This window comes from Trachemys scripta, chromosome 3 (assembly GCF_013100865.1).
Source record: "Trachemys scripta elegans isolate TJP31775 chromosome 3, CAS_Tse_1.0, whole genome shotgun sequence".
NCBI classification, from domain to species: Eukaryota; Metazoa; Chordata; order Testudines; family Emydidae; genus Trachemys; species Trachemys scripta.
This window is the reverse complement of record NC_048300.1, coordinates 191,848,576-191,864,357: the sequence shown is the minus strand read 5'-3', so window position 1 is coordinate 191,864,357 and position 15,782 is coordinate 191,848,576. Positions and strand designations below refer to the sequence as shown.

General features: G+C 42.2%; 1 protein-coding gene across 1 annotated transcript in view; it reads left to right on the top strand.

Moving 5' to 3' along the window:
• PKHD1 (PKHD1 ciliary IPT domain containing fibrocystin/polyductin) overlaps positions 1–15,782 on the top strand; it is a 309,667-nt gene that overhangs the window by 191,637 nt on the left and 102,248 nt on the right. Inside the window, exons 47-48 of the mRNA XM_034766923.1 lie at positions 12,795–12,908; positions 15,053–15,140. Of these exons, the coding sequence (XP_034622814.1) occupies positions 12,795–12,908; positions 15,053–15,140 (202 nt within the window). The remainder of the gene's footprint in view (positions 1–12,794; positions 12,909–15,052; positions 15,141–15,782) is intronic.

Here is a 15,782-nt window from a genome sequence, read left to right as displayed (position 1 = left end):
GTACTTGTGGCACCTTAGAGACTAACAAATTTATTAGAGCATAAGCTTTCGTGGACTACAGCCCACTTCTTTGGATGCATCCAAAGAAGTGGGCTGTAGTCCACGAAAGCTTATGCTCTAATAAATTTGTTAGTCTCTAAGGTGCCACAAGTACTCCTGTTCTTTTTGCACTTCATATGGCACTTGTTTTCTTGGATTGCAAGTGCTTCAGGGCAGAGACTGAGTCATCCTGGATGTGGGAGCAGTCCCTAACATTGTGTGCTTAAAGTTGAAGTCAGTAGCACTTAAGTAAGTGGCATGGTGGGCCTTTAACACCTACTCAAGAAGGCAACTAAGTATTCCCCCAAGGCATAGAAATCCTGATCTGACATAAAACTGGCCTAGATGGCATGTTCTGCCAATACCTCAGAATAGAGAGATGTCAGGGACTCTTGGGTAATATAGCATAGAGTGCTAGTTCTTATGCCAAAAGTGTCCTCAATGTCACTGAGTCTGTTACCTACTATTCACAATGAAGAAACCAATGCCTTTCCCCAGAAAAGTAATTACTCCCATAATTCTCTTCAAACATGAAGCTGCATAAAGCCGTGAATTTTATTTACTTACAGGAATCCTTTGGATGCTCAGATCAGTGTGTTGGTCACTCCCTGAACTTTCTCAAGATTGGTTTTATGAACTTTAAAACAATAATTTATTTGAGTAATCACATTCCTGCGAAGTCCACCCTGGGATTTCTTTGTTGTTAATCTCAGGGGACTGGCTAGTTAATACAGCTTTAGCAAAAGAGATATTGTATTGCCTTGAGTTTTGCTTTGAAAAAAGTCTTTACAGATAACAATGGAGGTCAGTGTACCTTTACATATTCTTAACAGTTTATTGTTCCCACCTTTTTTGCAGTTTAAATGTATATATTAGGAAAATAAGTGTGCTCTGCTGCCTAAAAACACTTATTTAGACATATTGATGTGCTTCATTGCTACATAAACCCCCCTTAAGCATATAGCCATGGAGTAATGCTGGCATCGATAGCCAAACAGGTAGCTAGCTACACCTGTAGATTCTTTGGACAGCATCTTCTGGAGATAGTTTCCTGTTCCAGTTTCTGCTATAAAGGGGGTAGCTGGATACAAATTCTTCACTTTGCCCACAGCATTCTCTATTAGCTTTTATACTTGGCTGTAAAAACAGGAGAGGATACCCCTCCCCCCGCCTCCGCTTTCTCTTCCCACGTGTTCCAGGCCTGAAGGCAGCTTCTTGGAGCCCATCTGTCCAATCGTGTGTATTCCATGCCCAAAGGAAGGTTTTTCAGCCCATCTGTCCTATTCCACCACACCCTAAAGAAATCCTGACACAAAACAGATAATGAGACAGTTTAGTAAACAAAGTTAATAGATGTGGACATCAGCATTGAGTGATGCCTAAGTAGGCTCTGAGATTGACACCATCTGATCCACATACCAACACGCTCTCTCCAATGTAACTTCTCAGTGTCCTGCTTCCAGTTCAGCCATTATTGACTAAATATCATTGACTCTGTTTTACACATAGGGAAGCTGATGCACAGAGGGTATGTCTATGCTGCAGTTAGACACCTGCGACTGGCCTGGGCCAGCAGATTCGGGCTCGAGGGGCTCAGGCTCGCGGAGTTGTTTAATTGCAGTGTAGACATTCAGATCCCCACTTCGCAGGGTCCTAGAGCCAGGGCTCCATCCCAAGCCTGAATGTCTACACCACAATTAAACAGCCCCTTATCCTGAGCCCTGCAAGCCCAGGTCAGCTGGGTGTAGACATACCCAGAGTGGCTACATGACTTGCCCAGGCCGTACACACATTCTAGGGCAGAGGCAGGAATAGGACCTCAGACCCAAATTTCCTAGTTCTCAGTCTGGCATATTTAACCTCAGGATCATAATTCTGTAGTCTATAAGTAAAACTTAGTTTAACTTTGCTGTATGGGGGAGAGGTAGCTCAGTGGTTTGAGCGTTGGCCTGCGAAACCTAGGGTTGTGAGCTCAATCCTTGAGGGGGCCATTTAGGGATCGGGGGGAACCTCTCAGCAACAGTACTTTGTCTTGCTAGTGAAGGCAGGGGACTAGACTCAATGATCTTTCAAGGTCCCTTCTGGTTCTATGAGATAGGTATATCTCCATATATTATTTTTTTAATATATATATTAGCACACTGGTTCTTTTATTTGGGAGAAGGTTGATTAAAGCACAGGAGTGAGAGTAGGACTAGAGGTAGGAGAAATATTCTTTGCAAGAAAAAAAGGAAGATTTCAGAGTTTCTGAAACTTCAATGATATTCCAAAAATTATGGCAAAACTTTAGCTTGAAACAAAACAGGGATGTGAATTTTGATGAGTCTGTGCCCCCTAGAGGCTACATGGTGCAAAGTGATGCATGTCAGGGTTAACAGCACAGAACTCCTGAGACATCTCTGATGGGCCTTACTAAAATTTTGCATTTATGTACAGTGTAATCCACTGGTCAGTGTGTGCTATGAGTCCCCTCTGTACATGATTCATGGGGGATACAATCTGTTACAGCTCCCAGCTATTGGGCTTAGATAAACCTGTAGCTCTGAATTTCCTGGTTCAATGATGGTTACAATCATACTTTAGAAGCATTGTTTAGTTACACCTTACAGACTCCATGTGGTATGAAGTAGGAAATTATCATCATTCCTAGTTTGAAGCTGAGGGAATTGAGGCTCAGCGAAGTGAGGTGACTTGCAAATGGCACTAGCTAATCAGTGTCAGAAGGAGACGCTCAGAAATGTTGGCCTCAACTTCTCAGCAGTTTCTGCTAGGTTTCACTTTGGGATTACTGAGTTCATTTTGACCCCAAACTCAGGATTGAAGTTCAAATCTCAGTGGAATGAAACTGAAAAAAAATTGTGAATTCCATTGCTGAGCAAAGCCATCAGGTTTCATACATCTCTGATAAGGAAGCACCAAAATGCTGAAGTTATTTTCTTCACGATGGGCCCATTGAAATCCTTTTTGAACTCTGTAGTACTCAGCCGTTCATTACTGGCAGACTATCTGGTTTTGCCTGTCACACCAGAGTAAAACAGGGCAACACCACTCACTGAATAATTACCCAGATAGACTTTTTTAGTCTCAGACTTGTCACATATTGTCTTGGCTCTAGTGATGTCTGCTTGTCAGTCTTGTCTTTCACTCTGGGCAAGATGCCGAAGGTCATTATTAACTCATGACTTGACTGTCTGAAGATGAAGCACCAGACATTTCTGAAGTCTCTGTTGCTTTTGTTGTGAAAGCCGTAATGCACCAGCTTCCATATTATTTATATAATTGGAAAAAATCAAATAGAGTAATATCCCTCTTTATTGTCTTCCCAATTGGCACTTGGCAAAGGCTCATGGGATGATTAGGCAATAAGACATGTCAGACTTTGTGGTATAGCTGATTAGCACCCAGCCTCCGGGGTATAGTCAGGACATCTGAGGGATGCATGACTCAGCTCTACTGCATAGGCAGTCTTGAAGTGCTCAAACTTCTCTGTAGTGTAGACCATGAGAGATTGTCTCATGATCCCACTTCCCAGCCCACGTGCAGTCATGTAATCCTTGTGGTAACTAGGGCAGCTGCTTACATAAAGAAGAAATAGTAAGAAACTATTTAATGCATTTCTAACTCATGTTAACATGATGAATATTTTGTCCCTTTTGAAAAAGAAAAAAAAAAGCTAATAACACGATCTGCTGCCGTTCTGTAGTTCATCTCCCCCCTTCCTTCGCTTTTACTCCTTGCTTTCCCCCATCACTTAGTTCCTTTCCTCCTGGGCACACTGCCTGGCCATCTCATTTCCTTCTTTTATGTTCCCCAGGATATTCATCTCCCACTAGCAGCTGGCAGCTCCAGTCCCACTGGTGGTACTGGTCCATGGAGGAAATTTTTAATAGAATTGTAGGACTGGCATGGACCTTGAGAGGTCATCTAGTCCAGTTCCCTGCATTCATGGCAGGACTAAGTATTATCTAGTCCATCCCTGACAGGTGCTTGTCTAACCTGCCCTTAAAAATCTCCAATGACGGAGATTCCACAACTTCCCTAGGCATTTTATTCCAGTGCTTAACTACCCTGACAGTTAGGAAGTTTTTCCTAATGTCCAACCTAAATCTCCCTTGCTGCAATTTAAGCCCATTGCTTCTTGTCCTGTGCTCAGAGGTTAAGAACAATTTTTCTCCCTTCTCCTTGTAACAACCTTTGATGTACTTGAGAACTGTTATCATGTCCCCTCTCAGTCTTCTCTTCTCCAGACTAAACAAACCCAATTTTTTTCAATCTTCCCTCATAGGTCATGTTTTCTAGACCTTTACAATCATTTTTGTTGCTCTTCTCTGGACTTTCTCTAATTTGTCCACAGCTTTTCTGAAATGTGCCTCCCCCTCCTCCCCCCAATACTCCAGTTGAGGCCTAATCAGCGTGGAGTAGATCGAAGAATTACTTCTCGTGTCTTGTTTACAACACTCCTGATAATACATGCCAGAACGATGTTTGTTTGTTGTTGTTGTTTGCAACAGTGTTACATTGTTGACTCATATTTAGCTTGTGATCTCCTATGATCCCCAGACCCTTTTCTGCAGTACTTCTTCCTAGGCAGTCATTTCCCATTTTCTGTGTGTGCAACTGATAGATTGTCTCTTCCTAAGTGGAGTACTTTGCATATGTCCTTATTGAATTTGTTTTATCTCCTTCTCTTAGGTAGCAGCAGCTCCTACTAGAGGTAGCTGTCTGGCTCCTCCCTGTTTTCAGCTGTTTTTTTCAGGCTTCTGGGCTCTTCTTTCCAGTGAAGAGCCTGGACACCTGATGAAGCAACTGAAAAGGAGAAAGAGAAGCCAGAACTATGTGACAAGTCAACTCTCTGTTGACCACCAGTAAATATTCTGCAGACTGAGTGTCCAAGGACCAGAGTTCAGGAAAAGCTGACCCAATAGAATCCAAGAAGGCTTGGGTTCAGATAATACACCAGACTGACAGGTGTGGCCACTACACTTAATTCTGCAACATTTTCTTGCCCATGTGAAGCAAAAAGTTCTAAACACCAGAGGTTACTTGGTTTCCTTGTACAACCACTGCTGTGCAGCATTGCTGCAAAGAAAAGGGAGACACCAACAATTCTGGGAAATAATTGCTTATTATGGACAGGGCGCCCAGAGGATTCAGGGGGCCTGGGGCAAAGCGGGAGAGCTGCGGTGCTTGTACTCACCCGGCTGTGGTCCAGGTCTTCGGTGGCATTTCGGTGGCGGGGGACCCTTCAGTCGCTCCACGTCTTTGGCATCACCGAAGGGCCCCCCGCCGCCGAAATGCCGCCAAAGACACGGAGCAACTGAAGGGCCCCCCGCCACCAAAAAGCCGCCGAAGACTGGGACCGCCGCCAGGCCAGGGCTCGCGGGGCATTTCGGCGGTGGGGGGCCCTTCAGTTGTTCCGCGTCTTCGGCAGCACTGAAGGTCCCCCCGCCACCGAAATGCTGCCGAAGACCCTGACTGCTGCCGGGCCAGGGCTCGCGGGGCCTCTGTGGGGCCCGGGGCCTGGGGAAAACTGCCCCACTTGCTCCCCCCTCTGGGCGGCCCTGATAATGGAAAACAAAACAATGCCAGCAACCATAGCTAGCATCACACTGAAACGTGACAACAATGGAAAGTACCGTTGGAGCCACAAGGCAAAACAAGGTCCAGGTTGCAGTCTGGAAATAGGTCCCAGAGAGAATGCAACTGGCTTTTTCTCTGCTCAGCCCTGCACTGTTTTAAGTAGATTTTCCATAGCAAGGATTCTTTACTGCACATTTGAGCCAGGCTTTTACATGGGTTTAGCTCGACCCTCGCTACCATCTACATAGTAAAGTCTCTGACCTGAATTAGGAGGCGCTTTGAGCTACCTTACCCAGAGCGGAGGATGGGTTAAAACCTGGGCTCTGCTTTCCCTGGGGCTGGAACCTACCCACATTACAGTGAGGGCCCAAGCAAAATCACCTGAGAGCCGATAATCCTCCATTGCCCTTCCCGCAAGTCCCCCAAAGGACTGACCAGTTCTCCCACCACTGACTGGGAAAGAATCCTAGAGTATCTCCTCACAAAGAATCATGGGATATGTCCCCAGGCACACACGGGCAAATGCAAAAACAGTGAGGACACAGTAATGTAGATAGGGCTTTGCTGTGCTCAGTACCCGGGTGCCAATCTCGCAGGTTAACTGGGTAGTGAGGACATTCCCCTAGTCAAAAAGTGCTTGAGAGAAACGACGTGCCTTCACTGGGATCCATTGATCAGTTAACACCATCTCTCACATGTGTGCTAATCATGATCTCCTGAGCCTGCAAACACTTGCCCGCATGAGTGAATCATTACAATGATCCTTAACACTGTGGTCTTTCAGAACACTGTACAGGCATAACAGATCAGTCCTCCCAACACCCCTGCAGAGTTGATAAGTGTGATAGTGTTGGCAACACATAGCATTAAAAATGATGAGAATGGCTTAAGAATCATCGTTTAAAGACATACATTTTGGGGTCTTTTATAAATATGCCTTCTGGGATTGGCGCATTTAGGGTTCACACTTCCAAGCTTTTCACCACAACCATTAGAAATGTACTTCTTTTTTTTTAAAAATGTAAGCTGAGATTTGGTTGTATTCACATGGATCTTTCCAATGAATTTATGTTGACCAACCAATTCATACACACGAACATATATAAAGGTAAAAAAATGTATAATCACCAGGAAAAAATATCTCACCAAAAATTATAAATCTCCAACTTGGTGGGGTATGGTTGTGGTTAGAAAAAGTTCATAATGGGTGAAGTATAACCGAAAGGCTCCAACATGGAGTGTGGGGTCTCAGAGTGGTTGAGAACATCATACAAGGAAGTAAGGATGACTTGGGGGGGTTAGGAATGGGATACGAAGCTTTAGGCTTAGATCTTTAGTGGCTGAAAGTTGTAGTTTACATGTTGTATGTCTGCTGTCCTTTCTGAAAAGAATCGCTGGTCACGGTCCAATTCCTAGTGGAAAGGTATTCGCACCAGTTATTGGTAGTCTCAGCAAAGAGGCCAAGGATTGACTGTACCATGAAAGAATGACTTCCCTCCTTGCTCTAGAGGAAGGACCAGCAAAGGTATGAGATGCATTAGCTATAGAGTGGAGGAAGATTGTGCTTCCTGTACTGCACCTGTTCAGGTGATACATAGAGGACTTAAATCTCCAGAAATGTCAGTCTGGCTCTGATAGGGGACCTTGAATTTGCTAATTAATTCATTTATTTATTTTTAAAGGCTCTTAAAGAGGAATGTTTCTATAGGATACAAAGTTTTCTCTCTTTCTCATTCGTATGTATATATTTCACCAAAACTGTAATTTTTAAATATGAAAAGAACATCACAGGCTGGCTAATTTTGCACAGATTTATTTATTTTTATTCTACATCTGCTGCGGTTTTGTGTTGCATAATTGATTTAATCTCTAATTTTAGAGGAACGCTGAACTCTTTTACTGGACTCTGCGTATATTTCTCTAGGGCACAAATTGTCCTACTTTTTCCTCCCTTGTATCTGTTTAGTGCTAGGCCATTTTCTTCTGAGACTGTAAACTACCCTTGGTGAAATAAATGAAGTCACAGTTGGAATACGGTTTACTGTACAGACTTATCACCACGAGATAAGAGCAACATCGCACTCCAAAATTTTCTGAACATTTTCCTCTCTTCTGCTCTATTAACATCTTTCTGTTGGCCTGGAAGAGCATTTTACTGGTTGTGGTTTAGAAATGATAATATTACACCTGAAAAGAAAGCATGTGGGTGGAGGAAGGAAAAGGATGGTCCAGTGGTTAAAAGTGCTAAGTAAAGACTTCAGAGACTCAAGTTCAATTCCCAGCTCTGCCTTTGACATCCTATGTGACCTTGAGGAAGCTACTTAGTTTCTGTATGCCACAGTTCCCCATCTGAATGTATCTGCCTACTTCCCTGGGGTATCATGAGGTGCTCAAATACTATGCTAATGGGGGTTATATAAGTACCAGAGGCATAAGCTAAGAATTAACCCCATAAACTCATCAGATAACTTAATGAGAATCACATGTCTTTACTGGTAGGTCACAGATACTGCATACCTCTCTCTCCAATATCAGGGGGTAGCCATGTTAGTCTGTATCCACAACAACAAGTCCAGTGGCATCTTAAAGACAAACCGATTTATTTGGGCGTAAGCTTTCATGGGTAAAAAAACCTCACTGAAAAAACTGCATCTGAAGAAGTGAGGTTTTTTACCCACGAAAGCTTATGCCCAAATAAATCTGTTAGTCTTTAAGGTGCCACCGGACTCCTTGTTGTTTCTATCTCTAATGGGAGTTGTGAGTGCTCAAGACCTCTGAAAATGAGGTCTTAAGTGCCAAAAATGTTGGCCGGGGTCATGCTAAGTTTGATAATAATGAGTTAGTGGGAGGAGTAGAAATACATACCTCTGTCATCCTGGTCCTAATCACTAGGCAACACTGCCTATATATGTATTTAGCTTTTGTAGAACAAACTCTTTTTGCTTAATTGATATGCATTGCATGGGAGATAAACTACAAAGCATGCTACATGGTTTATTCTCTTTCATTTTAATTTGCATGATAAATCTGGCAGCACTGGACATAAATTGGTTTCAAGAACATATTTTTATAGAACTGGTTAAAGTATTTACAGCTTCTAATATTTTGCTACTTCCCAGACAGAGATTTTCTCTGTTAGCTCACACATTTGGACCTTGATGTGGAATTTCATTGTAACTATGGGATACAGAGGGCTAGTAAGTGTTCTCAGTATTCTTAATGAGGTTTCAATGTATTATGTGTGGGCTTCATGTATTATCAAACCGTACCAGTTTAGTTTTAGTGTATATAGGCTATTTTCAAGAGCCTCTAACTTTAAACATGGGTACATAACCCATGGATAAAGTCTGATTTATAGATCAAATTCAGCAAAGCACTTCAGCATACGCTTAATCACAGTGAAGTCAATGTGAAGTTAAAGTTAAGCACGTGCTTAAATGCTTTGATGACTAAATATGAACATAAGCACATTCTTAAAGTTCCAAGGTCAGAAGGTTTCAGAGTGGTAGCTGTGTTAGCAAAAACAACAAGGAGTCCTTGTGGCACCTTAGAGACTAACAAATTTATTTGGGCATAAGCTTTTGTGGGCTAGAACCCACTTCATCGGATGCATGAAGTGAAAAATACAGGAGCAGGTATAAACACATGAAAAGATGGGGGTTGCTTTACCACGTTTGAGGTCAGTCTAATGAGATAATTCAATTAACAACAGGATACCAAGGGAGGAAAAATAACTTTTGAACTGGTAAGAGAGTGGCCCATTACAGACAGTTGACAAGAAGGTGTGAGTAACAGTAGGGAGAAATTAGTATTGGGGAAATTAAGTTTAAGTTTTGTAATGACCCAACCACTCCCAGTCTTTATTCAGGCCTAATCTGATGGTGTCCAGTTTGCAGATTAATTCCATTTCTGCAGCATCACATTGGAGTCTGTTTCTGAAGTTTTGTTGTTGAAGAATTGCCACTTTTAGGTTTGTTATTGAGTGACCAGAGAGGTTGAAGTGTTCTCCTACTGGTTTTTGAATGTTATGATTCCTGATGTCAGATTTGTGTCCATTTATTCTTTTGCGTAGAGACTGTCTGGTTTGGCCAATGTACATGGCAGAGGGGCATTGCTGGCACATGATGGCATATATCACATTGGTAGATGTGCAGGTGAACAAGCCCCGGATGGTGTGGCTGATGTGGTTAGGTCCTATGATGGTGTCCCTTGAATAGATATGTGGACAGAGTTGGCACCGGGGTTTGTAGCAGGGTTTGGTTCCTGGGTTGGTGTTTTTGTTGTGTGGTGTGTAGTTGCTGGTGAGTATTTCCTTCAGGTTGGGGGGGCTGTCTGTAGGCAAGGACTGGCCTGTCTCCCAAAGCCAGAAGGGACCACTGTAATTATCTAGTCTGACCTCTTGTATAACAAAAGCCATACATCTTCCCCAAAATAATTTTTAGAGATTTTTTTTTTTAAATCCAATCTTGATTTTTAAATTGCCAGTGATGGAGAATCACCACAACCCTTGGTAAAGCGTTAAAAATTTACACCTAATTTCCAGTCTCAATTTGTCTAGCTTCAGCTGCCAGCCATTGGAGCATGTTGTATCTTTTTTTGCTAGATTGAAGAGCCCATTATTAAATATTTGTTCCCATTGTAGGTACCTATAGACTGTAATCAAGTCACCCCTTAACCTTCTCTTTGTTAAGGTAAATAGATAGACTCAAGGAGATCAATAACTATAAGGCATATTTTCTAATCTTTTAATCATTCTTAATCATTTTCTCTGTACCCTCTCCAATTTATCAACATCCTTCTTGAATTATGGACACCAAAACAGGAGACAGTATTCCATCAGCAGTTGCACCAGTGCCAAATACAGAGGTAAAATAACCTCTTTACTCCTACTTGTGATTCCCCTGGTTATGCATCCCAGGATTGCATTAGCCCTTTTGGCCACTGTGTTGCACAGGGAGTTCGTGTTCACCTAAGTATCCATCACTATCCTCGAATCTTGCTTAGAGTCACTGCTTCCCAGGATAGAGTCCCACATGCTGTAAAGATGGCCTACATCATTTGTTTCTAGACGTGTACATTTACATTTAGCCATATTAAAATGCATGTTGTTTGCTCACACCCAGCATACGAAACAATCCAGATTGCGCTTTGTCAGTGATCCTCTTCATTATTTACCATTCCCCCAAGTTTTGTGTCATCTGCAAATTTTATCAGTGATAATTTTATGTTTTCTTCCAGGCCATTAATAAAAATATTAAATAGCATAGGGCCAAGAACCAATCTTTGCAGGACCCCACTAGAAACACACCTCTTTGATGATGATTTCCTGTTTACATCACATTTTGAGACCTATAATTTAGCCAGTGTTTAATCCATTTAAGGTGAGCCATATTAATTTTATATCTTTCTAGTATTTTACTCAAAATCTCATGCGATACCAAGTCTAAGTATATTACATCAACTCTATTATCTTTATCAACCAAACTTGTGACCTCATAAAAAAAAAAAAGATAAGTTAGTTTGACAGGATCTATTTTCCATAAAGCCATATGGTCGGCATTAATTTTATTACCTTCCTTTAATTTTTTATTAATTGAGTCCTGTATCAGCTGCTCCATTATCTTGCATGGGACTGATGGGTCTATAATTACCTAGGTCATCCCATTTACCTTTTTTTACATTAGCTGTCTCCCAGTCTTCTTGAACTTCCCCAGTGTTCCAAGACTTTTTGAAGAGCAACATAGAATATCAGGGTTGGAAGGGACCTCAGGAGGCCATCTAGTACAACCCCCTGCTCAAAGCAGGACCACTCCCCAGTCAGATTTTTACCCTGGCCCTGTCAAGGAGTGAACTTACAACCTTGGATTTAGGAGGCCAATGCTCAAACCACTGAGCTATCCCTCCCCACAACATAAATGGTGCAGTGAGCTCCTCAACAAGCTTTTTGAAATTCTTGGAGGTGAGTTGTCCGTACCTTCTGATTTAAAATATCTAACTCGTGTAGCTTCTAACATCCTCCAAAGATACCAGTGGAATGGAAAGAGGGCTATCAGCTTATGTCACTCAAATTGAAGTTCCCCATGATCATATAGCTTTTTCCTACACATTATAGATAGAAACGTAAGGCACCGGTTACTCTGATCCCTAGTGTAATTTGGAGGTATGCAGCAGACACCAACTACTATCCCATCTTGTGCTTTATCTGTTTGGACTTTGATCCATAAGCATTCAAGTTGATTGTCTTCCAAGTTATAAGTGACTCAGAGACAGGTAATGCCATTTTTGACATAAAGTGCCACTTCCCCTCCCCTTTTGTCCACTCAGTCCTTCCTAAATAGGTATTACCATTAATTTTAACCTTCCAATCATGGGAATCATCCCACCAGGTTTCAATAATACTAACTAGATTTAGTTTATGCTCATAAATGAGCAATTCCATTTCCCCTTGTTTGTTACCCAGGCTTCTACCATTGGTGTATAGGCAATTCAAGAATTTCTTCTCTTTGTGTCCTTTTGTTCCTTGATTAATTTTATCAAAATCTCGATTTTGTGCTGAGTGCTCACATCTTCCCCTTTTTTTGCCCTCCTCTTTTGTTATTAGTTTAATGCCTTCCTGACTACTCTAGCTAGTCTGTCCTCACTGTGGTGGAGGTCTTCCAAACTATTCAGCCCCCTCTCCCTATAGAAGGTGGACCAGTGTTCCACAAAACCAAAACCCTGCACTCTTCACCTCTAACTTATCTAACAATTCACCTCCAGAATCTTCTGCATTCTGGCTTCCTTTGCTCTTGGGACAGGAAAGATCTCTGAGAAGACCTCTTAGACATTCTTCTTCTTCAGCATGTTTCGGAGTTCCATACAATTACCTTCTATCTGTGAGATATCATACGATGAAGGATATACATATAGTTTGCTTAATTGAGGCATATATCACTAAACTCAGCCTTCTTCATAGATTCATGGATTCTAAAGTCACAAGGGACCATTGTGATCATCTAGTCTGACATCCTGTACAACACTTGCCATAGGACTTCCCTGAATTAACTCCTGTTTGAAATAGAGCATATCTTCTAAAACAAAACAAAACATTCAGTTCTTCTAATATATACTCTTCTCTTTCTTTCATTATCACAACGGTCACTGAAACTTCCCTCCCCCCCTTTTCTTTATTACAGGTACTTTTCAACATCCCCTAGAAAGAGGAATGAAGCTATTGATCCTTCTTCGGGCATCTGAGGGAGTTGATTGTGATCGTTTGGATGGAATCAGTGTCCACCCAGGAACTGTTGGTATGAAAAACATATTTGCTTTTTCATGGAAAAATCACATTGTGGAATAACCAATCGACTTCTGTTGAGCCTGATACTGCGTAGTGCCCCACCATCTATTTGCAGAAAAATGCCTCAGAGAGAGAGAGACCGTTTTTAAGATGAAGCTAACAAGGATATTTCTCATTCTACCCTTATAAAGCCAAATCCTGGAGACTTTATTCAGTATTTTTTTTCCAGGCAAAATTCCACTGAAGTCAGTGAGAGGTTGCCTGAGTTAAGGACCTCAGGATCTGACTCATGGGTGTCATTTGGGAAACCAAAGCTAAAGCTGAAAGGATGCAGATTCACGTTGGGTTAATCTCTCTTCATAAAGCCACACGTTGTTTTCAGATTTCCAAACATAGATGTTTTCAGACATCCAAATTTGTCTGATCTTCTGGTTTCAGAATGTTGTTATGTTTCTGATGGTGGTAGACCCCATTTTCTAATGTTATCCGTACAGACATGTGCCTACTTATGGTGAAAGGAGGATGGATGACCCTGAAGCACAAAAATGGGCAACAGAAAATCTGGGTTATGAGCTATGTTCACAAAGGAACTTAGGCACCTAGAAAATGACTGGGATCCACTAAGCCTGAGTTAGACACTCAGGCTTCACATGAATGGAGGGAGCTAGGCACCTAAGAATGACTTCTACAAAAGCCAGCATGCTAGTCAGCTCCCCACCTAACCTAGCCAATTAAAGATGCCAATGAGAGGGGTTGCCCCACCAGTCCCAATGAATTCAGCATCTATATGGAGGCTGAAGGGAAGTGCCTTCCTCTTCTTGGGATTCTCAGGAGTTAGGTGCCTATATTATTATTATTATTTTTTTTTGCAGGCAATGATAGCAACCTCCTTTGGCCCAGTGGTTAGGGCACTCACCTGGTAGGTGAGATCCCTTGGTTCAGGGTGGGAGGGATTTAAACAGGGACTTGAAGCTTCTTAGATGAGTCCCCTATCCACTGGCCTATGGGACATACTGATATTAGGCTCCCTCAGTTTCTCCTGTTGAAGCTTTTGTGCTCTGGATTAATAAATAAAGAATCATTGAAGAAAGGGGAATGAATCCTGGCTCTCCCACATCTTGGCTGAGTGCTCTAACCATCAGGCTCTAGAGTGATATTCTTTCTCTCTCTCTGGCCCATTGACTCTTTACGTATTTATCCAAAGTAGAAAAGCTTCAGCAGGGGACACTGAGGGAGCCCGGCATCAGAATATCTAATAAACCAGTAGTTTGACCTGAACTGAAATATTTCAATTTCTTGAAATGGTCCAAAAAGTTTAATTTTGAGTCAGTTCACATTAAACTGCATTTTTCCTTGTGGTGGCACTTTCCCTCATGGGTTCCCTGACTGAACTACATTTCCCATGATGCAATTCAGCCTCCCTTCTAACCAAGTGACATGGTGCATCATGGGAGATGTAGTCTGGCAAAGGAGCCTGGCCCATAGGGGAGAATGGGGGCATAAGGCACCTAAACTGCAACTCCCATGAGGCAATATGCCATCATAGGGAAATGCAGCATAAGGTTGAATTGACTCTAAATGTTTCAGGTCAGTTCAACATTTGGGAACACTGAAATGTTTTTTTTTGTAGAAACTGCTGAAACAAAATGTTTCACCATTTCCAAATTGAAATATTTTGCAATGCTTCATTATCTGAAAAGTTTCACTATTTCAATTTTTCATCCTGATTTGGAACAAAAAGCAAATGCTGAAATATCAGAATTTCCCAAAACAGAAATTCTGGTGTTCAGTCAGTTCTACTATTATTATTATTTTTTTAAATGTAGTATTTACTTATGTACTTAGGTTAAGATGTTGAAAGCCAGTTTCATGGGAGTTCTGTGATTAAATGGTCTACTTGTCTTTGTAATCTTCAACCGTATTATTCTACTAATTACTTATTTCTAGTCCTGAATATGGGCAGTATTCACTTTGAAATTCAAATGAATGTTCATGTGATTCTCTCAGGTCTAGTCCAGGTGCAAAATGTATTGAAATCTTCTAAACTCTTTTAACACACATGACAAATTTTTCCTTGCATTAAACCATTAGCGCTCTGAGTTCAGCAGAAGTCCTGCTCCTTCCTTAGCTTTTGGCTTTATATCTCTGTTCCAGGGGTTTATGGGAAGGTGCAGATTCATAGCGCTTATCCTAGGAAATCCTGGACACATCTTGGAAGTGACATTGCACCTGGCAATGAAAGGTGAGGTTTTGCCCAGACATGCCTCCAGGTAATGAATTTGGCTTTCTGTGTTCAATTCTGCTGTTGTGGTCACATCTAGAAGCCCCAACTGAAATAAGGGCCCATTTTGCTAGTGTTACACATCCACTAGCCTCTGGATCCCTGGGTGTTTTAAGCCTCCAGATTCTGAACAGAGCCCTCGCAGTGTCCCAGTTTTGGGTTCCCTAAGCACACTTGGAGTGCAGACTTCTCTGTCAAATGCTCCCTCCTAAAAGCTGTGACCGGACAGCCCAGCTTTCAGCCTCTGGAACCAGTGCTGGCTCCTCTGACTCCCCCTGTAACTTAAACACACCCTCTCTCAGAATCCCACCAAAGACGCAAGCCTTCTCGGACTCTCAGGAGGCACATGGTAGTTGTGGCATATCATGCACACAGATGTTTTGCACAGAGGTCTACAACTCTGCTGCTCTTTACTTAGAAATACACAGGTCCATACAAAAATAATAAACCCTATCTGCCTTTCCCCTCACTGCAGCTTACCATTCCCTTGGGGGTACTTGGGGAACCGTCTGTATTCAGGAAGTCAGGGTCCAGCCCTCCCACCCCAGCCTTATCTGGCTTCTACAGCCGCTTCCTTCACCATAAGCGAGTGAAAATGGCCAA